Raw genomic sequence first — 26,839 nt, forward strand, 5'->3', positions numbered from 1 at the left:
AGTTTACAAGGTTGGTGGTGGTTTTTTTGGTTTTTTTTTTTTTTTTTAATCACGAGATTTTCATTTGTAGATTATCAAGGTAATATAGTTCTTTTTTGATCACCCACATTGCACAATTGGGGAAGTTACTGACTTTTTGACTGAGTGCATAGGAAGTTTTTTGATATGAGGGGGACTGGCTAAGGGAGGGACAAGGCCAACTGTCATGATTCCTGGTTCTCTTGAAATCTTCATAAAATATGGACAACTGTATGACTCCCCCCAAAAAACCAAGTGTACTGACACATTGATGTATGAAGGACCACAAAAGTAGTAACGGCAAAGTTTAACTCAACACACTGGAATGACCAGTTTAACGGACAATGATGGAGATGGAATCTCAGGGGTGTTTCTATTACAAAGCAGACATATTACGAACAGCCAATAAATCAGCTTTGATTCAGGCCTTTAAGGAGAGAGAGAGAGAGAGAGGTATTTTTTAAACCAGTTACCAAAAAATAAATACTAAATTTTGTATTTCAGTAACTGTTCCTTCTCTGCCTCTGACCTAGCTACACAAGACTGACCTCCTGGCTATGCTGGCAAACTTTGTTGCCATTTGTAGAGTCCTTGTGGCAAATCAGCAGTGTGATAAAGTACAGCGCTGATAGCCTTTGTTCTAATCTGTGTATCTTAAACAGATCAGCTATAGAAAGTTCCAGATCTACCACTGGAAGAACTATAATATAGCAGCTGTATCTCATTTTATGAATGGAAACATCTGCCCACTGTGGTTGCAGCTCCTGTTCATCATTTCACACGGATGTCTCCACACAGGGGTACTGGAACAATTTTTATAGTGGGGGTGCTTTGAGCCATTGAAGCAAAGTGTAAAACTTGTATATAATGGAAACCACTTCAGGTCAGGGGGTGCTGCAGCCCTAGTTCCAGCACCTGTCTCTCCACAACCCTTTTCCTAGCATAACACACATCTAGGCCTCAACAGCTGAAGTAGGCCAGGATCAGATTGTCCCTCCCTGCCAGCCATTGGAATTACCTGTTGCTATAGTAATGGAGGCATCCCATTTTTCAGCCTCATATGTTCCCTACTCAGTGCTTCTGTAAGCAATTGGCATTCCTACCGTGGACCAAACAGTCTGTGTACACTCTGGGGTCCTATTAAAGAAGCCAATAATGAATTCCAGCTTAGTCTTCTCCCCAGGCTTAGAATGTTCATAGGTTCCTCCTGTAGGACTTCTCTGTCCCAGACTCTAGCTTCCCCCATGCCCCCCAGAAGCTTGACCACCTTAAAAGGTGTGGTTCTAGCTTTCGGCTGGAAGCCAACAAAGTTCTGAATTAAAGTGGATAGAAAACCACAGTCCACGGCAAATTCCTAGGTGAACTCAATATGTGGTCTCAGCTGTTTAAAGCTGTTTGAAGCTTTTGATTGGATATCTTGAAGGATTACCCTGCCAGTTCTGGTAGTACTCACACCAGAGAGTATACAAACCAAGCCACAAATGAACAGCTACCATGACAGTGTTGGAGTACATGTGCCCCCTCTCACCTTTTTGCTTGTTTGCCTTTTCTGCTGCAGCAAAATGTAGCGGCCATAACATAAACAGTTAAAATGCACAGGCAGTTTACTACTGCTTGCTTTACCAGGGAAAAGCAGTCAGAGCTTCACGTTAAAATTGCATAGACAAAAATCAATTTTAAAATATTATTGATGCTGCAATATGTACTGGTGTGCACCACAGACCTACATCTCACATATTTAAAGTAGCAAAAATACTGCATTAAGAGTGAAACTCAAAGCAACAGATGCTGCAATTAAAAAAAAAAAAAAAAGGTTTCCAAGCTACTCTTCAGTTCTACCTCAAAATTAATTGTTCAACTGTATTTAATAATCGGTTATTAGATACGCACCAAGCAGTTGACGTCATAATACTCTTAAAACCCCAACTGTTACATAACATGTACGGCTAAATTTACAGAGGTTACTTTCATTCAAAAACATCAATAGTCATTTATCCAACAGAGGTTGAGCAGGGTAGGATGCAGTATGATTTTTACTTGATAGCGTAGATAGTCCAGTGTATGGCACCCTTTCCCTGTCAGATCAGTTTTGTTTACTCACTTTCAACTCATTTTCAAATGTCACCAGAATCCACTGCATTTATCATAGCAACAAGCACATAGTAAACTTTAGTGTAAGTTTCTTTAACGTCCCCAAAAATGGGGGAGGGAAAAAAAAAGAAAAAGCCCCAAGAAATAATAATGTACATTCTGGCATCCTTGTCTTTTCAAAGCCACTTACGTTTCTTATTTAACTTTGGCAGAATAGCAAACATGAATCACCACAATGTAGAGAAAATACTGCACATATTGTAGTGACACAATATAGCTTGCCAGTGAAATACTGTACAGTCATTTATTCCCTTCCACCAAGAAAAGTTACTGTTAATACAGCAAAAAGAAGAACAGGAGTACTTGTGGCACCTTAGAGACTAACAAATATATTTTAATTGTTAATACAGCAGTGACCCTAAGTAGCTCAAATGAAATGGCAATAAGCATTTGTAGGGTCCTACCAGACATCTTAGTTTCAATACAAATATGGAAGCCTATGAGTTAGTGCACAGTGGAGTACAGAATCACACGGATTTTATAGCCCATTTCACTAACTCTTGAGAACATAAGCAAAGAACAAAAATATAACCCCTCAGCTTTGAGAGAGCTGTTATGCTCTGCTAATCATCAATGCAAAGAATGATGAAATCCTGACTCATGGTGCCAAATACTTCAATAAAGAGGTGATCCATCCCCTTCTGGCCATGATCACACTTGGGGAAGAAAGCGAGAAAGCTGACAGTACAGTATGCTTCATTATTAAGGTTTACTGTGAACTATTTGAAGTTAAGCTTTCTTAGATTTTTTCAAAATTGGTGACCTTAAACAGTGTGTGTCTGGGAGGAGCGGGGGGGGGGGGGGGGGGAGAGAGAGAGAGAGAGGAGGGGAAGCAGTGGCGGATTAGTTAGTGGGCCAACGGGACTCATGCCCCTGGTCCTGGCCAATTGCCCCCCCCCAAAATGGGCACCCCCATGCCCCGACTCTGCTCCCCGGGAGGAGAGCCAGGCGAGCAGAGCAGGGCAAGCCCCCGCGCCCTGATCCCATTTCCTGGCAGGAGCGCGGGGAGTGGGGGTGGGGCAGGGGAACTGCAGGCGGAAGGGGTGGGGAGGGCCCCCCACTTGCTCTGGCCCAGGGCTCCACAAAACCATAATCCACCTCTGTGGGGAGGAGGGGGGAGGGAGGGAAACAACACTTGTCAGAGGCTAGCAGAGAGCCTTGACATAGTAGCTAACTATACCTAGTTTTCCCACAAGTCATTGTTAAAAAATAAACAAACAAAAACCCCACAACATATTAATAATTCTCACTACAAATTACTTGCCCAGTCTTTAACCGTTAATCAGAAGGAGTCCAATTTATATGTTGAACTTTTAGCTAGGCTTTGACCCCCACTGACTTTCACAACTCACGCCCAGGCTAATTTTTAAAGGAAAAGATTCAGGGAAAACTATAACTGGAGGGAATGACCTGACAAAATATGGGGAGGGTCCAGAGTGGGCAAAAGGTTCTTTTTCCCCCACTCCATTTTCTGGATGATTTAAGCACAATTTGGATTAGGAAACTTGATTTTCTGGATTGCCCAGACAAGCCATGTGCAATTTAATATCGGGCACAGAGGAAAGTTTCAATTCCAGATCCCATCTTAATTCCTCAGACATTCACAGCTTGTTATTCCCATGCTTCTGAAATATTTGTTCTTCTGGAAAAGTTAAAAAATTAAACTCTCTGATTTTAGACCTTAGGGAACAATGTTGTTTAGTTTTTCTATTGTTTGTTTCCAATACATAAGATCGTTAGAAATTCCAACAATCCAATAGCCTTTGTATATTAACTTTAACTAGAAGAAATTTGATTGGGTGCTCCCCCCGCCACCTTTTTGTTTTTTTGATTGGGCTGTGTACTTCTACATTGCATAAAAAGGCCAAGTAGTTTAAAAAAAAATTGAACACCAAACAACACATGGCTGACAGTGCATAATGGGACCATCCCGTTCAATACACAGAGTATGGGGATGTCACATAAAAACAAGAATGCATACAAATTAAAGTTATGAAAGTGCAACAGCAGAACACACAGAAAGCAAAACCAGACCAGCTAATGCAGAACGCACCTTCCATGTGAACATCTGCTGATTACAAATAGGAGCTCCGCTTGAACTTCTATGGTGAAAACACAAAGATGAGCACACCCTGTTGCTTAAGGTGCTCAGTAGATTTTCCTCTTTTTAAATGCCACCCCTATTGAAAATGTTCTGTATGCAAGTGCCTCTTTTCTGCATGCACAACTCAGGTTCATCTGTTTGAAAATGTAACTTTCACTGTGGCAAATGGAGCTGTGCTCTTTCCCTACAACATTTAGCATTAAAATGAATCATGAAAAAAAAGCTTTCATTTAAAAAAAAAAAAAAAAAAAAACTTTCTAAAAGGGGGAAGGGGCATATTATTCAGAGTTTGTTTGGATACGATTCCTATAGGCACTGCATATGGCAGTAGGCATGTACAATTTGGAATTTACTTCTAAAACATCCCCTTAGAATAAGATCCCACAGAAGATTTCCTAAATGCCCATTTGTATACTGAGCATTTTAGTGTGTACAGAACAGAAATTATCATTCTGATAAGATAATGCTACCCATCCACTCCCTCCCCCACACTCTGAAACACTGACAGGGTATCAGCCCCACATCTTCCTTTATTTGCTGGGACTCCATAGGCCTAGGACTGTACTAATTCAGCTGTGGTTTAAGAGCTTTTTCACACAGCCTCTTCAATTCAAAAGTGCATGAACTGCTTAATTTGAGAGCTCTGCGATTCAAGTCTTTCAACCACGAAAATACTTCAAGAAATGACAGGAGTTACTTCATTAGATAGTTACTGTAACTGGGTATAGACAAATCTGTACCATACATTCTCTTTCTCTCTCATACACACACACACACAGTGTGTAAAAAAATATCTGATTACTTCCAACATCTGACTGAAATTTCAGAGTCCCCATTCAAAAATTCAGGTATCTCCAATGGCTTATATATTGCTGTACTTCAGGTTAACCACTTGAGCACTTGCAGACTGTGGCAATGATGTTTATTGATAGGATGTATAATATACAGTATGACCATAGAGTCATACAGATCTAATCTAGTTATAGCTATGATGCACTGTCTGGCCTTTAGGGTGCTGAAGAGGGTATAACCACACCACCTAAGACACTTGCTTTTTCAGTCCCTTCCCCAATTTCCTGTTCATGATGTGCCTTTTCCATTCTGTTAGGTGAAGGCTTTCACTCTGTGCAGTCTCCCCAACACTGGCTTCTCTAAAGGTCTGAAGTGGCCTGGCAGTAAATGCAGGGCTAGTGCAACCCATTAGGCAACCTAGGCGGTTGCCTAGGGCACTACAATTTGGGGGGCGGTGACCGTGGCAGTATTTCGGCGGCAGGACCTTCCGCCGCCTCTGTGGGGGGTGGCATTTTGGGGCGGGACCTTCCGCCACCTAGGGTGGCAGAAAAGCTGGCAGCACTCCTGAGTAAATGGATGTGAACCAAAATCTGTTCTCTAAAGCACCAAGCTGACAATGCAGAGCTTTCGGTTTTAGTAAATTCCCTTTTACTGCCAGCATGTGGAGCAGAGTTTGCAGGGTCAGAAAGGCAACCTAGGTCAGCAAGTCCTGGAAAGCAAGCCTCTCAATGCCTGGGACATCTCAGAGTTGGAAGTTTGAATGCTATATACACAAAACTTATCTGTTTTTCCTTATTAAAAAACGCCTGGAACTACAGCATATGTCCTAAAAGTTTTCTCACAATTGCCTAGGAAGACCATGCTCTTATACAGTCAAACCTTCAAAAGTACAAGACTGTAAAGGTATAAGAGATACCATTCCTCTGGGGTCAGAGGCCTAGAGCTGTCTGATTACTCCTGCATGCTTCACCTGAGTGTGGGCTGGAACTTAATTAGCTCACCCTTATAAAAAAGAGCAGCAGAAAACAGAGACCAAAAACTGCAACACCCTCCAGAAAGCTAAGGGGCTGGGGTGGTGCTTCAAATGGACCATTACTGGAGCTACTGCAGAGAGGAATTGCTCCAGAAAAAAACAAATTGACAGGAAGGGAGCCTGTTTGGAGCCCTTTATTGCTGAGGCTCTGAGGTAAGAGCCAGGGAATCACGGTATTGGAATTACTGGTGTGACCGAGAGACTTGGGGAAGGAACTACTTTGCTCACGTAGATTTTGAGGGATGAATCTGCAAAGATTTTGACTATGTTTTTGTTAAGAAGAAATAAAGCAACTACCCCCTGCTGAAAATAGCATCTCCCAATTCCTTGAGAAAACCCAGCCAGAATTAACCCTCGGAGTGAACTGATATTGCAAGAACAAAGGTTGGTCCGATAAGAGGAAGGCAGTATAAGATAGGCCTAATCCTTTTACAGTGACCAACAGAGAACACCATCTAATATTTAAACACAATTTGGGGACATCTTCTGAGACTGTGATATAGAGGCCTGTTTGGATTCAGGGATTCTATCAATATTTAAGATCAGAGGTATATGGTCTTAAATACTGGAACAAGGAACTTTTGAATTTGAATTCTGAGTGACATATACTTGCTTTGTGATCTCAGGCAGGTTGATCATACTGTGCACCTCAGCTTCTTCAGCTATAAAATATCATATAATAATACTCACTAGACCTCCCTAAAAAGGATCTATGTGATTTAATCAATTAGCTAATATTGAAAAGTACTTTGAAGTTGAAAAGTGCTATTTCTGGTAATTGCTTAGAATCATCCCCACAATCCCAGTAATTTATCATTCTTAACAGTATTTCAGTTTGTTTGTCCACAAAAGCCAAGACGCACTGTTTATATATTTTACATTTAGATTGTATGCTTCTGAGGCCAAGGGCTTATCACTCTGATTCTTTGCCAAATGCCATACACACCTACATTACAGCATAAATAATAAAGTCAGACACTATATTGCATGTTTTCACTAGAATGGCCTGATGATAAACTCAAACTCCTAAAAATGCAAAGATCATTTTTGGTTTATAATAGAAACTGAATTGGAGTTTCAACTGCAGAGTCAGAAATACAATACTAACTAGGATACCATCATGCAGGATGGGCAGAGGTAAGGGGAACATTTATTATACAATTAGGTAACAAAATAATCATCTGTGGGTTAGATGGACATTTTAGCTGTCTAAACTGAGGTAAAACATCTGGGGTGATCTCTCACAAGTACATTTTTTCAAATTATCTCTTAAGTGCATCTGAACAATAAATACAATAAACTAATTTGATCCAGTAAGGAATTGGGCAAGGCCATGAAGAAAATAGGTAGTGTATATTATCCTCTTCTTCCTTGCATTAATCCCATCAACGGGGGGTCTGCTCTATGGGTCCTCTCCTTCCAAAGTGCTCTCCGTTCAATGCCATATCCTCTGTAGTGTATATTCTCTATTACATATAGAAATGCTACATTCAACGCAAGTTATTTAGATTGCAAAAATCAAGCACTTGAAAGTCAGAAAATGCCAGATTTATAATTGCCCATACAATTTTACTTCTACCCCTTTTTGTTCTGACTGTGGCAACAGTCCTTAATAATATGTGATTACATAATTAAAGATATGATATTATAGTGCATATGCACAAGGGGACTGAATTAAGGTTGCATGGGTAAACATCAGTATAAATGTTTTTACCTGTACTATATAATAGACAAATCATCACAAATAGCTAAACTAACTCACTGATAATCAGCCTCATCACTGGGCTATATCACAGTAGAACAGCAATTAGGGAGTGAAAAAGAGTACAATGTGAGAGCAGCGGTCGGATCTCTGTAGTTAAGGCTGAGTTGGAGGTTCTGCACTTAAAACAGGGATTCGTTGTCAGTGTTGTATGGGTAGAATATACCACACGCTCCCCTAAACCACAGCCCTTTGAGTATTGAATTAATTTTCTTAGACTTTACAAATAAACCTTAATTTATAAGTAAAATTAATTACCAGGTTATGTAAGAAATTCAGTGCTCTGAGACCTTTTTTGTCCTAACAGACAATGCCTGAGCTTAGAACAAATTTACACCAAAGTTGGAAGATAGATGAATGAATATAAATGGTGTAATGGGTCATTATTGAAGACATTTTTAGGATTATTAGTAATTCATCCCTATTATAATTCACAACTGAAAGTTTCACTTTCAGCAGAAGCTGTAGAACAATGTTTTTTCAGACAAACTCATGAACTACCCTCTTTCAAAATCTATCACTTACAATGGGACTGAGGCCACAGGTTGCATCCTATTAATATGGCCACTACCTCTATTCTCCTCACAGTGCTCCTCTCTACCTCAAAACAGGGAGCCCACCATTTTACCGGAAGGCAGATTGGCTTCAACTTCCATTGCGAACAATAAAAGGCATTTGGCTATCAGTCCCATTGAAAACAATCAGAAATGATGGCCATTTGGACAGATAGCAATTCTTCACTGGTTTCCCTGATGGAGATCTGGTGTTCATTTTCTGCTTAGAAGGCAGTGACCTTGGGCTAGATACAATACAGGTTTTGTGCCTCTGACCAGTGCACTCTCAGGAAAATATTCTATGATCCTCATTAACTTGTATGTCTTCTTCTATATAAATTCAAATAGATTTCCATTCCTCGGAAAAGTCAACCAATTCTTGTGAATTAATTTAAGAGCCCAAGAAACCAGCAGGATAAAATGGGGCATTTATTATGACAAGCACCCAAAATGTGCAAGGTGCTGCATATTCACATAACAGACAATACTTGCTGCAGCAGAGGTAATTTATTTTAACCCATATTAACATATGTAAGAGACTACTTAATATACTACTTACATGGATTATTGTGTGGAATACATAATACATACACTTCAGTAAAACTCAGATTTCGCATTATCATGCACTTATTTCTGAAATAGTATGAAACTTGTCACCTGTAACTTTTGAAAAGCATGGAGAGAGGAATATTTACAGCCAATGTAGTTCATGTGAGTTAGAGTTTAAAAAGTATAACCACAATTACTTATTTACAATTGAAGATTTTCAAAAGGATCACTGCAACACATTCATCTTCTCTCTATCTGTATTCTTGGCCATTTTATAAAACAGTCAGGTGTGCCCCAAGGTGTAGGGAACAAAGTATTCCAAGCAGTAGTTCAAGACTGTTTTTGTGTTATCTCTGACCTATAAAGCTGTTCCTCCTACTGTTGTGCTTATATAATATTTAATACACTCCCCATGGATATTATTTGGGAGGGGAAAATGTGTACTTATACAACAGGTTTGTCCACTGAATAAAAAACAACAACAACAACAACAATTTTATACTTTAGGCTCCATTTTCATAGGATATATGTCCACTTTAAGGTCCATTTTCCACTAATACGTAGGGGGTTCTGGGGGGAACGGGGGACTGTGCACTGTTTCACTCCAAAGTACTTACACAACATTTGTATCCAATTTGTATAGCAGAAACATGCTGAAGTAAAAGCTGTGAGGAGCCTTTATTTACATTTGAGGTTCCCCCACCATGCCCCTCTCAAATTATTATATGTAATACAGGATCTACCCAAGACTTAGTTTCAAGGAGCATCTGTTTAGTGCGCTTCTACACTACGAACTCTCATCTTTGGGCCCTTATATAGATTTTTCTCATCTTGCTATGTAAAAATTCAAGGTTACACATTACTCATGAGTGGTAGGGAAACCCACAGGAGAGTAAAATCTTGGCAGAAAACGCTAGAGTTTAAAACTTGCAGCGTTTCCACCAGATGTTCTCCCCAGAGAGGCACTTGGGGGCTACTATGGGAGAGAAGATGTGTGACCTTTGATGGAAAATCATCCACAAAGACACGCAGTCTGTCCCTGCAGATCCTTGGCCATCTCAAGGGATTTAGGGCATGAGGGGAGGTTTCTCACAGGAGCGATGGTGCCATGAGCCTGCATGCAAACCTGCTATGGGTGGGACAAAGGTCAAGAGGCAGTAATTGTTGATCCTACCAATGGTAACTCAATCTGCTGCTTAATCAGGTGAGCGCACCATGTACAGTAGCTGCTCCCCAGCTGCCCCTACTGTTATCCAAGAGAAAAGCCATGAAGAGCCGACCATACAGAGTAAGAACAGGGGGCCCCTGTAGGGTCTATTTGATGATTTTCTGCCTCATCTTGTTCCCTTCAAAGTCTGCCCCTTGTCATGTTTTCTAGGAGCATGAAGTGGCTCAACAGATGAGAGAAGAAGTTACGATTTTATAGGGCTTCTGAAGCATCAGTTTGAGCACATTGTACTGAAGTTACTTCTCGTCTTGCTCTATGAAACCACTGTCTGCATACTGACTTCTTATACAGATTGCTTCTTTATTTATTGGGAGATAATGGATCAGCATTCACAACGCGTCCCCCATAAGTAACCAGTTGCAGTTTGTCTGTCTGAGGTCTGGAGAAATGGAGGACCCAACTAGCAGATCAAATTTGAGGATTACCACAAATCTTGGTCAACTGGTCAAACAGGTTCCGGACGATGATTTACTAGTCATAGGTCCAGTACTTAAGTAGATCCAACTGAATGTAGAAGGGTTGTCTGCTAGTTACTGTGGCATGGCTTGACTGGATTGCATCCACCAAATAAATATATTTATTTATTAATATTGTCCAAAGCAGTGAGTGTAATTCCATATTCCATTTAAATTCCATATTCAGGTCTGTCAAATCCTTATTCAGATGCGAGTTTGAACATTTCAGGCTTTGGTTTTTTATGACTACCATATAGACTTAATTTGTAGCAAAATAGCAAAAGAGGCTATGCTTATGCAAGGTACAAGAGCCAATTTTTAAAAAGGAACTATGCTAATCTAATTTTTTTTAAATTAGCATTTTTCTTGTGGTAACCCTCGAATTTCTGCTTCACTGGTGATAAGTAGGTATGTGTGTATGTTGTGACAAAGTTCCTCCTCTATCTTAGTGGGTCCTGCGCTTATTGGCAGATTTTCTTGCCTCAGAGATTCACCATGTGGGTTGGGGAACAGCCCGGAGACCTGCCCCTCTGGAAGAGCCCACAGTCCAGGTCAGTTGGGAGGTTTGGGGGGAAGCTGCTCCGGAGTCCAGCCCGGGACTTTCCTGCAGCCCTCCCAGCCGCTCGCTCTGCCGGGGGAGGGGGAAATCCCGGACATTGTGAGTGCTTTACAAATTCCCCCCGGACACTATTTTTAGCACACAAAAGGAGGACATGTCTGGGTAAATCCGGACGAATGGTAACCCTAGCCTCCTGTAACAGCTGCATGACAGCTACAACTCCCTGGGCTACTTCCCCATGGCCTCCTCCAAACACCTTCCTTATTTCTCACCACAGGACCTTCCCTCCTGGTGTCTGATAACGCTTATGCTCCTCAGTCCTCCAGCAACACACACTCTCACTCTCAGCTCCTTGGGCCTCTTGCTCCCAGCTCCTCACACTCGCACCACAAACTGACGTGAGCTCCTTTTTAAAACCCAGGTGCCCTGATTAGCCTGCCTTAATTGATTCTAGCAGCTTCTTCCTAATTGGCTCCAGGTGTCCTAATTAGCCTGCCTGCCTTAACTGGTTCTAGCAAGTTCCTGATTACTCTAGTGCAGCCCCTGCTCTGGTCACTCAGGGAACAGAAAACTACTCATCCAGTGACCAGTATATTTGCCTTCTACCAGACTTCTTGTACCCCACTGGTCTGGGTCTGTCACAATATATTATATATACATATATATAAAAAGTGAGCCAATTTAATATAACTAGTATAAGACTGACTACTATTTTTGTTTTTGGTCTGAGCTTGACTACACCCCAGTGGGGGGTGGGGGTGGGGATGGGGGAGGGATAATGACTGCTCAGCTAGCCTCAGTTTTTTCTATCATGCCTCTCAGAGGAATAAGGTAGCACATATTGGCAGAGATACAACTCGCTCCCACTGTAAGAGGTTTTTAAAAGTGAGATAGTTTTATTTTTGATTTATGAATGACAAACATTTTGTGACCCTGTGTATATATAAATACACATCACACACACACACAAACTACAAGAGGTAGTTCCACATGTACTGAACCAGACATCACACAATACTCGCTTTCCATACCAATAAATAAAATATAATCTCTCACTCATACAGATTACACCTAAATCCATCCTTGTTTTGCAACAGAACAGTTTAATAACAACGTTCATGATTAAATGGGGGACCACAGAAATCAAACCAGAGACAACACTGTTAGTGTAAAATTAATCTGTTCTTGGACATTGGGTACAATAATCAACTGTAGCAGATTAGACTCCTACTTTCAATATAAAAATATACTGTCTAAAAATTTTCAAAACCCTGAATTTCTTTTTCTTGAAGTACTACTACCTGCCACCTGCAGTGGTCACAGGTGAAATTATTAGAATCAAGTGCCCAACTGATAGATTTAGCACAATGGATGGGAAGAACAGACAAAGAGAAACAGGAAGAGTTGAAGAAGGGGAAACGTGAACTTGTAAGAGAAAAAGTGCAAAGAAAGAAGAAACAGTAAAGACACAAGGAGATAAATGGTGTTTGCTACCCAACATAAAAGTGAAACATTAAGTTGTATATCCAAGGATAACTCAATCCAGGTGTTCAGATGACAGCTAAGCCACTTCAAATGTACAGGAGATTTTGGATTTCACCCAGAATAATGTTGAAAAACATTTGCAAAAATGCTTTAACAGTGTTTCACAATTTATAAGAATGGAAACGGCACTATAAATCTCTTGACCAAAAAAGTATTAAATATACACTTAGCTGAGCAAGAGTTCACCCTGTTCTTAAGAGGACTGCATGCTAGCATTATGGTCTTATGACATCAGATGCCGCATTACAGTCTTATGACATCAGATGCCACGTTACTGAAGGCAGTGATGCCACTAGAGTGGTATTTGGACTTGTTTAGGTGTTAGGGATCAGAAACTGGCAGCTGGAACTTAAGACAGGTTTTTTAATTTATTATATAAGGCTGTGTGTCTGTCACAGAGGTCATGGATTCTGCAGCAGCCAGGAGCAGTAGTTTGGGTGTGTGGAAGGTGGACTGGGGGCAAGCCATTGGGGTGCGGGGCGGCATTTAACTTGGGATGGGGGGTTCCCCAGCTCTCACTAGCATGTCCCTGCAGCTCCTAGGCAGAGGGGCCAGGTGGCTCTGCACGCTGCCTGCGCCCGCAGGCACTGCTCCCGCAATTCCCAATGGCTGCGGTTCCCAGCTTGTGGCGGGAGCAGCACGCAGAGCCCCACTGGCCGCCCCTCCCGGTAGGAGCTGAGCGACATGTGTAGCCGGGTAGAGAGCCTGCCAGCCCCGCCAACCTTTCCCCCTTCCCCAGCACCAGCGGGGGTCCCAGGCCATGTGCCACCACTCCCCCAGCACTCGCAGCACCTGCGAACCACCCCCCACAGAGCACCCACTTCCCCCCCCCCCAAATTTTAGTTAGGAGTATATAGTAAAAGTCATGGACAGATCACAGGCCGTGAATTTTTGTTTACTGCCCGTGACCTGTCCATGACTTTTACTAAAAATACCCGTGACTAAAACTTAGCATTAATTATATCCTATTTCATTATAAGGAAAAGATCCAATGTTTATATAATCAACACTAATACAACTTTTTACAAAACTATAAACAATCAAGTTTACAAGCTGTGATGCAGGGATGTACTATAAAAATGTGAAGCTGAAATAAGGCCTTAAATGTCCCAATTTAATTTGTGTACTTGTATTTTTGAAAGCAAGGCTGAACTTCTCCAAAGACCTGAACAGTCTTAATTTATTTTCATTTTGTTTTGTCTCTTTCACAATTTAGATGGCTTGGCTGATTTGCAGCTATAAATATGTACCAGTAGGGGGAAGAAAAAATGAACATACCACAACAATTTTGGCAAAAGAAACCACTGTAGGGCCCTGACTTATAAAGAGTAATAACGAAAACCAAGAAAAACAAACATTCTCTTAAGATGCAGTTGAGGACAACATAATGGAATTATGGGAGGGGGAGGGGGAGAGAAGCATGCCCTTGTGCTTTGAAAGTACTGCACAGCAAAGAAACTGACACCTTCCAGTTCTTGGTCAATATCAAACATATTAAAGGATTAATTCTTAAATCAGCTCTTAAAGACTTTCTGAGTTTACAATATGTCTTAAAGCAAAAAGTTCTTGAAAGCGAGTTTATATAATTCTATTGTCTCAAGAGGCGCCTTTATACTTTCCCTTCCCTCCCCCTTCCCCCTCCCACCCTTTCTGGACCCAGATGTAATTTCCTTTCTTGTTTCCTTTTATTTTTTTAAATGAACAAATAAATAACTAAACATCACATACAACCTGCTCACTCTAGTGTTCTAACTACTTTGGCAGGTGTACTCTGTAGAGCAGATGGATAGCGCTAAGGGGAAGCATAAAGAAGGATTACTTACCCTGAAGGAGTCCCTGTTTTGCTTTTTGAACATACTGTAGTTGCCTCAACACAGGCAACCCTGCCTCCTTCCTTCTTAAAGTAAAGCCTCAATATAGCTTTAAATCCTTTATAAACTACAACAGAGGAGAAGCGATGGGTTCATAAATGTTTTTTTAAAAAGTAATTAAGAACATTCATGTCTCCCCCAAATTATCTGTCTAGTCTTAACAAGAGCACATTTAGAGAATCTCAAAAGAATTAATTTATAATCCAGTACCTGAAGCTCCCCAATTCTCCTGGCTCAAGTGATGTTTATTTAAAACACTACAGTGAAACATGTACAACAGACCCCCATCCCAGTTTGAAACCATCCCAAGTTACCCCCAAACATCCAAATACAATTCTGCTACCTTTTATTAAATAACCAATTTTTGTTGGTTGCTTAAGGAATGTTTCATGCAAAGGAGGGGGGGGGGGAGAGAGAGAGAACACTAAGCTTTTCTGGTTTTAAATAACTGGCACAAAGGCTCTGATCCTACCACTAAAGAAAAAATTGTAATAAGTCTAAAGACGAACAACAAGTTAATATAACACCAAACATATGGCACTTTCAAAACAGTAAATACAAACATCTCTGGGATCTGGTCACCATTGCTGAAATCCCTCTTTTTCTCATAGCTTTAACTTGCTTACAAGTTACAAAGCTTCAGTCTCATCAGATGATCTGAAAATATATACCTATTTATCACTGGGGAACCAGAAACTCAAGGGTTACATTAAGAAAAATGCTATTTTAACGAGCCCAGAGCTTATTTCCTTGATATAGCTTCACTCTGAAAAAGGCTGACATGTAATCAAGAAATATCTCAGACTTGGAGTTCTGGTACCCACAAGGTGGTGTTTTCTTGGAAATTTGTAACATCTTCTCTTTTTTTATAGTAATTTGCATGTCACCAAGACTGTTCAAGGCACTGATGTTGTAAAAGTATTCATGTTAGTTATCTTCATGCAAATGACACATTTAGCCTACTTTGGTTGTATTCTCAGTAGTTCAGAGATTATGGCAATCAAGATTTGCTCTGTGTAATATCACTCACCTTCACACTTTCAGGGATACCAACCAATCTCAGATTCTTGGCATGGTGCATGTGCTTTAACTCACCAATCTTTGGATTTATTGCAACTATTACAACATTTTCCAGTTGCAATAAGGAAGATTTCCAATTGGAGATCTCCAAGTTTTCTACCATTTTCTTATGTTATTTCGCAGAGTTAACTGCTAGTTTTCAGCTTCTGCTCAGTACAGGATTCATGGACAGTATCCAGCCTTTGGATCATCAAGTCCATCACGTGTCACTGGAATTTTTTACTTCTGCATATGAGTCCACAGGGATGTGGAATGAGCCAAAGGTAAAGTTGAGCTAGAGGTGGAAATTGCAGAAGAGTCATCACCTTTGGTACTGGACAGAGGGGCTTTGAGGAAGTCTTCACTCACTGGATTTGGATGACCCCAATCCATTTAAGGAGTCCAAAGAACATTGAAGTGTAATTGGTTACAGGAAAGCCTACTTGTAGATAAAAATCACTTATCTGCAGAATAATGGGGCTCATAATAAAAGATTCACCTTGGGCAACAACAAAAATACATCCACACAATCTCTTGTTAGTACAAAAACCTGCACTAGTTCCCAACTACACAAGTATATAAAAATAATATATCTTTTCCCCTAAAACTGTAAACGTCACTATTACCTTACACAGGGAAATCCCTGATACATTGTGACACTGCACCCCATTTTCTTCACAGTGATATGATGATGATGATAGGATTATGGCATACTTATGATGCATTTTGTACAAGATAAGTCATATGAGGGGTCATTGACAAAGTTGTGATTTGCGGAATATGCTTATCCTATTTGTTTGCATATATCATGTTTGTATCTGAAGTTATGAATAGTGACTAGGGATCTGTATTTCATATGGGCTTATTCTGGAAAACACCCACAGCCAGACTTTCAGGGACAACGACGAAGAAGCCAAGTTTTGAAACAAAAGGTTCCCGCCATATGCAAAGCTATATAAGACAGGGAGTGACATCATCTGTGGTTCTTCACTCCCTACACAAGAAAACTCCTGGAAACATCTGAGAAACAAAGACTGAACTGGGGGAAGTGCTGAACCCAGGCTAAAGGGATTTCTAGCCTGTGTATGAAAATCCTGGGGATTCCACACTATAAAGCAAGTGCAGCTTGCCCCTTAAGAATCTATAGCCTGCTTATATCATCTCTCAGGGGAGAATTTACTAGTTCATATCCTATCTTTCTAGTATCTTAGCCTTAGTTTGCATTTAATTTATTTACTAGGTAATCTGCTTTGATTTGTTTGCTATCACTTATAATCTAGGTTTTGTAGTTAATAAAGTTAATAAACTTATTTTACGTTTTCATCCACACCAGTGAGCTTTGACTGCAGTGCTTGGGGGAAATCTCTGCTTGGTTACCACAAGTGTGCATTGTTCTCGTCACATGGAGGGACAGGCGGATTGGGTATTAAACCCATATACTGACTAGATTTCACCAGGGCAGGACAGTACTGCTCTGGGTTCCTAAGCTGGGAAGCTGGTGGTTAGAGAGCCTGCGTGTAACTGCAGCTGGGTATATCCCTACCTGTGTGAATGCTGGTGAAAGTGCAGGCCGAGGGGCTTTGCAGCTTGTCACAGCAGCAATTGTGAGAGGAAGCCCAGTCTGGTGGATCAGAGGGCTCAGTGGTACCCCAGTTCCAGGTGGCAGCCTGGGAGGGGAACCCGTCACAGTAAGATAATAGTAATACATATCTTATCAAATGCCACATTGTAAACATACACACCGCAGGGGGGCGGGGAGGGGGGCTTTGAGTGTGGCACAGATTATTTGTGATTCTGTAAATCCCCAATCTTCCAAGAGTGCTATATGATCCATGGGATGTTCTCTCAGATCTCAGGACAACAGAAGGTCACAGAGGTCAAATATCTTGTCCTTTCTTTTGGTTGCTAAATTCTACTCTCCTCCCCTTCCAGCTGAAACATCAGAAGCTCCAGGAATGTAAATTCACTTTTCTAAATGCCTATAAGCCTCATGTAGGTGTTTCTGTGGGAGAGCCTGATAGGTCCCTGTGCAAGGGTTGTAGAGCAGAGGCCTACCAAAGCATATTATAGGTAAGCAAATCACCTAACCAAGTACTTAAACCTTACTACGGAAAGGACCTCATGAAAATTTCCAAAGTGCATTTAAGGGTATTAAATATACTCTACACATATTGTACTTTAGGGGTATTCACTAACAATTACTACCATATTCTGTGAGCCACAACAATTCATTTTAATTGTTGAGCTGAGGAGAAAGAACCAACTACGAAGGCTGCTTCCTACCTGGTTTTATATCTACAATCAGAAATTTACATGGAATTAAACCCAGAGTTTTATAGTTACTAATCACAACCTATGTAAACAAAAGCAAGATAAGATCATCATGCAAACGAATCAGTTTAGAGATGGGTTAAAATATATGCTTAACCTACCTAAGGTATTTCAGAACTGTAGTGATCTTAGCATTAAAAACAGTTATTTAACTAGAAACCATCCTACTTGAGTCTGCTTCTCACCTCTTCCAGGTTCTAGATAGCTGTACTCGCTTTCCCCCCACAGCAGGGGTGTGCAAACTACAGCCTGCGGGCTGGATCCGGCCCCTCAGGGCTTTGGATCCGGCCTGTAGGATTGCCCCCCGTGGCGCCATGGGCCCCGCGCCGCTCTCAGAAGCGTCCGGCACTACTTCCCTGCGGCCCCTGGGTGGGGGGACAGAGGGCTCCATGTGTTGCCCTTGCCTCCAGGCACTGCCCCCTGCAGCTCCCATTGGCCGGGAACAGGGAACCATGGTCAATGGGAGCTTGGGGGAGGTACCTGGAGGCGCCGCAAGGGCAGTGCACATGGAGCCCTCCACCTGGCACTGCCCCCGGTGCCGCAGCGCCTCCTGGAGCGGCACAGGGCCGGGGCCAGGGCCTGGGCAGGCGTGCAGGGAGCCTGCCCTGGCCCCAGTGCATGCTGTTGCCATCCCAGAGCCGCTTTAGGTAAGCAGTGCTGGGCTGGAACCCGAACCCCACCTGCACCCTGCCCCCCAACTCCCTGCCCTGAGCCCCCTCATATACCCCACACCCCTCCTGCATCCCAACCCCCTTCCCTGAGCTCCCTGCTGCACCCTGCACCCCAACCCCCTGCCCTTTTTGCTATTACAATTCTTCCAGCAGCTCACACTGTAGGCAAATGACGACATACACATACACACCCTACCTAACATTTGTACTGTAGAATGACCTGCCCGGAATTACTCAACCGCACCCTTTAGTTGCCAAGGAAAGTAAACTAAGACAGTAAACTTTACCTTGACTCATTTACAAGTGGATACTTTCATGTTTTTCCATTTGATACTTGCAAGCCACACTGTTACGAAATATCCAAATTCATTTGTCCTACTAAGACTCCTAATAACAATACCGTCATAGATCTATAATATAGGCAAATCAAGTTTAAATTACTAACAAAGCAAGGCAGAAATTAAATGTTACTCAAAAAAAAGTCACAAATCAGAAAATACAACGTAACAAAGCATAAATGTTACCATAGCTTCAACTGACTAAAAATGGCAGGCAAAAGTATAAAAGAGAAAACCTGGCGAAATGGAAAAGTAAGTTGCTGTGTTGTTGGAAAAATACGTGGGTGAACTGAACTGGGATCCCAGAGGCATGCACCTCTTAGCATAAACCAATCCTTATTTGATGCAAGGAACAAATCAACCTCTAAACATGCATCTGGTATTAGCAAGCCTATTCCAACCTTCAAGTGGGAAAAGATATATTTAACAAAGAACGAACAACATTGCTGCTTTTTATTATTAGATTTCTTGCCCAAGCCACTCTATAGAGAAACTGGCACAACAGTCCAAGTCCTTCAGGAAGAGCTCTCTCTTTTTTAATTACAACTGACCTGTTTGAAATACACTAAAAATTACGGCACATTATCTGCATATTATTTATTTTCCTCAGTAGATCCAACTCAAATTCATTTAACAGCAATATGCATTCAGTTGTGTTAGCCGCTCAAATCTTCAGATGACAAGAGAGTATGGGATCTTCTTACCTGCAAATTTGTTTTTTAAGCTATCAGGCCCACAAATTCCAACTGGAAAACTCACCTGAGAGTTTCTTCCCTTTTTATCAGTGTGCTGGCAACAGTATCCACTTAAAAGCAGATAAATTGACTATCTGGCCTGGAAGCCCATTGGACCAAGGGTGACCCTTCGGTATTTGGTAGTGGTGACTGGCAATTGGAATATAAAGCATTTTAAGCTTTTAGTCAACTTGATAGATTTGTGATCCTCTTTGAAAGTCTACTATTAACTGGTTCTCATCTTGAAAGTAATGAGAATTAACTGCTGAAATCTCTCAAAGAAAGGCCTGGTCAAGTAGCATGTATTGACAGCAAATGTTGGACCACGTTAGATTCCCATCCTCTCTATGAATGCCTATTTTAATGAGAATATCAACAAAAAAAGCATTCTGGGGATTTTGGCTTGGAGAATCAGAAGCCCTTACATTTATTCTTAAAAAAAAAAAAAAAAAAAAAAGACATTTGAGGATTATTTTTGTTATTTAATTTGAAACAAATTTATTCTATCAATAGTTAACACTCAAAAACTTGAAACTCCAGTTCAGTTCCTTGATTTCATGCAATTATTTTAATGCACTGCACTCACATACATTGGTTATTTCATGGTTTCTGGTAGGTTCAGGGGTGAGGAAAACATATCTGTATAAATGCAAATGTTCATACACAAGCAAACTGGCAGCCTATCTTTAGATGTGCAGAATCTCTTGGGTCTGATCTAAACACAGTTTTCTATCAATTTAACTGTTGGAGTAGGGGCTTGGTTTGCATGGTTTTGTATCCCTGCCCATCCTGGCTAATAGCCATTGATGGACTTATCCTCCATGAACTTTAGTTCTTTTTTGAACCCTGTTATAGTCTTGGCCCTCACATCATCTTCTGGCAAAGAGTTCCACCGGTCGACTGTGTGTTGTGTGAAGAAATACTTCCTTTTGTTTGTTTTAAACCTGCTACTTATTAATTTCATTTGGTGCCCCCTAGTTCCTGTGTTATGAGGAGTAAATTCTTTCTCCACACCAGTCACGATTTTATAGACCTCTATCATATACCCCCTTAATCGTCTCTTTTCCAAACTGAAAAGTCCCAGTCTTATTAATCTCTCCTCATATGGAAGCCGTTCCATACCCTTAATAATTTTTGTTGCCCTTTTCTGTATCTCTTCCAATTCCAATATATTTTTGAGATGGGTGACCAGATCTGCATGCAGTATTCAAGATGTGGGCATACCATGGATTTATATAGAGGTAACATGATATTTCCTGTCCTATTATCTATTCTTTTCTTAATTATTCCCAGCATTCTATTATCTTTTTTGACTGCCGCTGCACACTGAGTGGCTGCTTTCAGAGAACTATCCACAATGACTCCAAGATCTCTTTCATCAAGGATAACAGCTAAATTTAGACCCCATCATTTTATGTGTGTAGTTTGGATTGTTTTCCAATGTGCATTACTTTGCATTTATCAACATTGAATTTCATCTGACATTTTGTTGCTCAGTCACCCAGTTTTGTGAGGTCCCTTTGTAATTCTTCACAGTCTGCTTTGGACTTAATTATCTCGAGTAGTTTTGTATCATCTGCAAGTTTTGCCACCTCACTCTTTACCCCTTTTTCCAGATCATTTATAAATATGTTGAACAGTATTGGTCCAGTACAGACCATTGGGGGATATCACTATTTACCTCTCTCTATTCTGAAAACTAACCATTTATTCCTACCCTTCGAATCCTATCTTTTAAACCGGTTACTGATCCACGAGAGGACCTTTCCTCTTATCCCAGCACTGCTTGCTTTGCTTAAGAGCCTTTGGTGAGGCATTTTCAGGATCACGAGAGCACTGATTCACTTAAATCCAAAACACACCAAGACTTTATTGCATATTTACAGGTAGTTGGCTTTCAAATGCCATTATGCTGAACAGAACTGGGAGAGAAAATCTTCCTAGTACAGACATCAGAAATTAGACTATGTAACAAAGAATGTGGTTATACCTGATAACCAGCCGGGTGTATTGCTTCACTACTCAAATAGCACATAGCCAATATGGGAAGACATGACAGGTGTTCAAATTTTATAAAACATTCTGAAAATATACAACTTTTTAATAAAACCCTGCAGCAGACGCCTAAGTAGCTTCTTTGTTTTTATAAGTGAGGGCAATTAAGAAAGAGTGGGTCATTTAAAAAACGGTAGTATTTCAAAATGAAAGGGAATTTAAAAGTTGAGATTTCTGGCTACAGTAGATTTTTAATTTTATCTCAGTCCTTGTACATCTTAGAGACAGATAGTTAGCCAGCAGCTGGAATCTGCAGGTCAGTATTCTACATCACTGCTAACTATAGCTGAGAGGAATAAATTGAAGCCTTATTTTCATTTTATTTTTTCAAGTATTTGGAGCCAGGGTTTTGCATTGGCAATGGTGGACAGAAAGCACATGAGGTGGGCACAAAGACAGTTTAGTGGCAATGCTTAAGCCATGGATTGTCAAGTAACTTGATCTCCTTACACTTGCACTCCTGAAATTGGGACATGAACTGAGAATGTCCAAGTACACAGCAGAGAGATATAGCTGAATTTGTTGAAACACCATACATCAGCCTCAAACCCTTGCTACATAAGACCTCACCATTCTCACCTGTCACAGATGCCCCAGACAAGAACAGGATCTTTTCCACATAAAATGGATGATAGGAGGAAATCACTAATTTCTCTAAACTAAAGTGGAAAGTTGTTTTAATAAAGATGGATTAAAAACAGCTGGATAAAGGAAAAAAACAGATAGAAGGTTTGAAAAGAGAAAGTTGATGATTTGAAACAAAATCAACATGTGTAATGAAGCACAGGAACAGGAAAACTGAGCGAAGAAACCAAACAACCTACAAATTCTGGAAATCCTGCAAAATAGCCCTCGTGGACTTCATTAGGGAAGTTTTTGCAGTAAGTTTAGAAACTTAGATGAGGCAAAAGGTCCTGCGTACTATGAAAACGGTTTTAGAATCTGCATGGGAGTTCAGGTGGGGAAGGGAGAGCACATAGGCATCATGACTAATGCTGCAAGTTTGTCACGGAGGTCACAGAAGTCACAGATTCTGTGACTTTCCGCAACCTCTGTGAAATTCCGCAACTGCAGTGACCAGTGTGGCTGACCCCATGGCTGCCTGAGCAACTTGTCCTGGGGTCAGCCACACCAGACGCTGCTGGAGCCGCCCCCCAGCCAGCTGTTCGGGCAGCCCGGGGGGCACCTGCACCGCCGCTGCTCAGCAGCCCTGGGCAGCTGGCCCCGGGGGCCCCCAGAGCAGCAGCCAATGGGGCTGGCCTCAGGACACCCCCAGTGCAGCAGCGCCCCGGTGCAACTCAGATTTAGTCATGGGCATTTTTAGTAAAAGTTATGGACAGGTCACTGGCCGTGAATTTTTGTTTATTGCCCGTGACCAGTCCATGACATTTACTAAAGATACCCATGACTAAATCTTAGCCTTAATTATGACCATAGTACTCCAATACAGTGGGGGGGGGGGAGCAGATTTTTAAGGAGTGGCTAGGGCAGGGCCTTGACAACAGGGAAAATAAAGTTCATTCTTTCATTTTCTTTGGCCCCAGGTTGTAGAGCAAAGTCAGGAATCAGATAATACAGAGCTCCCCAAAGAAGAAACTGATGCAGCCATCTTATTCCCAGGGAAGTTAAATAGAGAAGGGACACCTCATATCAATTTTGGGAGATGAACTAAGGCTCTTGAACAAGGGGCAGGGAAGAAAGCCAGAACAGGATTAATCCTCTGTTCTTTTTACATCAAAGGCATAATGATTATAGGACAACCACACTCCATTTAACTTCTGTTATTTCTTCTTCTTTCCCTATTTTGATTTCTGCAGATAACAGGTTTCTCGGTCACCATTTTCCCTTGGCAGACTTTATAACGTTTAAAATTGCTTTGCCAAATAATTGAAATAAAACACAGATGGAAACAGGGAGAGAAGTCAATCTCTCTCAGCTAAGAAGAGTTGGTAACACAGTGGAGTTATCTTCTCTTTAGCCCCCCCAAAACCAAGAAAAAAGAACAGGAGTACTTGTGGCACCTTAGAGACTAACAAATTTATTAGAGCATAAGTTTTGGTATGCATCCGAAGAAGTGGGCTGTAGTCCACGAAAGCTTATGCTCTAATAAATTTGTTAGTCTCTAAGGTGCAACAAGTACTCCTGTTCTTCTGTTTGCGGATACAGACTAACACGGCTGCTACTCTGAAACCTGTCAATGTTTTCTTGCTACTTGCTGAGATATACAGATATAAGCATCCATTTTTAAAAATAAAACCAGAGATTTGAAGGAATTTTTGACTCTAGTCTACAATATTTCAAATTGGAGCATAAAGTACTAAGGGAACCATCTCAGACAGATACTTTGTCCCCTCCCTACCCTGTCTCCCCTCACCCCATCCCGTAGTGGTGTATGGGTTTGGGACAGAATATTGGCTAACTTGTTCCATTTGATGTGGCTATGCTGAATACCAGCCCAGCTGAAAGCTTTGCTAGTCAATCAGTTACTCAATAGGCAGTTGCCTGTTTTTGTAATGAGAAAGGGCTGGAATATCTGTGGAGGTGTGGGGAATACAAAATAGCTATATTGACTTCATAAACATCTTGTAATATAAGAAAAGGGAGATCAACATTTGTGCCATCCAAACTTGACAATATCTCTAATTTTCTAAGGTAACTACAGAAAAAATTGTATTAGGGATACATCTAAACCGCTTACTCAACCACAGACAAGCCCTGAACGAGTGAAGCAGAAACTTAACATATTAGACTCCCGCCCCCCCCCTCGCATTCCTTCTAATATGGTTTTGTGTCTGTGAGGACATCAAATCCATATTGTCCTTACAAAAAATTAAAGGATCCAATTTCTGTAAGCTGTACTGTCTCCTAGAAGTAATGAACAGCCTGAAGCTTCTAATGAAATACATCAGAACACACTATAACAAAGATACTAGAAAAAAAATGAAGATGCCAGGCTTTAGAAATATGCAGAAAACTAGCTCAAAAATATTCTCCGTTGAACTGCAGTAGTTTATTACCCTGTGGGGAGGAGAGCCGCCACATTCCACTCCTTTCTATTTTGTGACTATGTTTGTATATATAATTATGGGTATGGCCTCATGTGAGCCATTGACCTCAATGTTAAATCCCCTCTTGATCTCTGGGACATTTTACTGGGTAGGAGTACCTTCATTTATAATGGAAGCTACCTGCATAAAACTTTCAAGCACTGAGGAATAAGATCCCAAAATTGATATATTTCACAGGCTGATCTCAATACAAAAGTTATAACTTGTTTGTTCCAGAACAGAAGGGTCTTATGAAAAGTCTGCAAGTTATTTCCACATAATTTGGGGATAGAGTTTTCTTTTAATGTTCCCAAGAAACACTAATTATGAGAGAAGTTATACGTACACATCCACAAAACCAAAAATACTCTTTCTGAAGAATAAAAATCTAATAGAACTCTCTGAAAACCTTTCCCTAACACCTATTAAACTCCACAAACTACGTAGTTTTAGGTAGTTTATTGTATGTCACACTGAAATAAAAACAAAAATAATTCCAAAGTCCTACACAAATATAAAGAAGAATAAACACATTTTAACTTGGGAGGTTTTCTTTGATACAAATCATCTAATTATTTTCCCCACTGTGGTGTTGACACATGGCCACCCGAAGAGACATCTTGGCATCAGCACAATTAGAGAATGCATGCTAGGAACTAAAAGAAAGTCTCTCTCTCTTTCAGGGAAGAATTTTGCTTCAACAACACAGTTTAAATTGTTCCTCGGACATTTTCTACTGTGTACTCTCAATTTCACTCAAGAAAAAATTGTTATAATTTACAATAAGCAAATCAATCTGAGGAAGGAGAAAGCAGCAATTTTCACAGTCAATATCACTTTTGAGTAATAATTTGCTATTTTCATGAAACCAGGATTTAAAGAGAGCTGAAATAAAAGGAATCAGGTACAATGCAAATAAAACCACAAAGTCACTTTGAACTTCTTCCCCAAAAAGAATATTATGAAAATTATGATCACTGTGAAAATACGTTAATAAGAATTACTGAGGAGATGCATATATATCTATGACCTACCTTGTAGAAGGGCTCCATTTCTCTTGAAAAAGGTGCTTCCTGGCCAAATGGGTGGACCTGATGTGCTAAAGGTAACAAGAAATAAGTGTAAAGAAAATCTTATTTACATTTACTCGTTTACAAGTTACTATTTTAATGACGACCTCTCCTTTTAATGTGGTATCAACTTTGTCATGGTTTGACTTTAAAACAGGATCCAACATTCTCATTATTTGATAAGTTGATTTAAGATTCACATTTGATTCACAAGAAAACATTCTTCAGCCTAGCCCTCCAGCCTCACATTCACTCACACGCTAATTTAGAGAAGGAAGGCAGCATGGAGGGGGGGAGTCAATTTTTTTTTTTAATTGAATTCACAATGCAACAAATATCCTTTGGGTTTTTTAAAAGGCATCTGCTACTGGAAAACAATATACTTTACAGCCAAGCATTTAATCTGAACAACCCACTTTCCCAGTTTAAAAGCAATAGTATAAAAAAGGCTTAGCCAAATACTGTACTGTTTCTGTATTTTCATAGGAATATTACTTCCATGAAGAATGCCATGCATCAAGTGACATCTCATTGTATCATCATTAATGATCACATTAATAAGAATATAACTTCAATTGATATGGACAGTAAGTTTAGGAGGCTGGACAAGAGCCATGATTTTAAAAGAGACTTATTTTATTAGTTATTATTTATTACGTGGATTGAGGTAGCGGATAGGGCTCCAGTTATGGACCGGGACTCCACTGTGCAAGGTACTGTACAAACATAGAACAAAAAAGGGGGCCTTCCCTGAGGAGTTTACAATATAAGCATAAGGCAGGAGACAACAGTGGATTCCAACAGATTGGGAAGCACTAGGAAACAGTGAGACAATGGGCAGTGATACTGACAAAGCAGTGGCCTAACAGTTAAGTTTTTGGTAGACAATTTTAAGGAGGGATTATGGATAATG

The 26,839-nt window shown here is 40.7% G+C and overlaps 1 protein-coding gene across 8 annotated transcripts in view; it reads right to left on the reverse strand.

The window, feature by feature from the left end:
- FOXN3 (forkhead box N3) overlaps positions 1–26,839 on the reverse strand; it is a 301,624-nt gene that overhangs the window by 70,946 nt on the left and 203,839 nt on the right. For all 8 annotated transcript variants that reach the window (XM_054025439.1, XM_054025442.1, XM_054025440.1 and 5 more), the window contains one exon: positions 25,891–25,955. In XM_054025439.1, coding sequence (XP_053881414.1) covers positions 25,891–25,955 — 65 coding nt within the window. The remainder of the gene's footprint in view (positions 1–25,890; positions 25,956–26,839) is intronic.

The sequence above is a fragment of the Malaclemys terrapin genome, chromosome 4, assembly GCF_027887155.1.
Source record: "Malaclemys terrapin pileata isolate rMalTer1 chromosome 4, rMalTer1.hap1, whole genome shotgun sequence".
NCBI lineage: Eukaryota > Metazoa > Chordata > Testudines > Emydidae > Malaclemys > Malaclemys terrapin.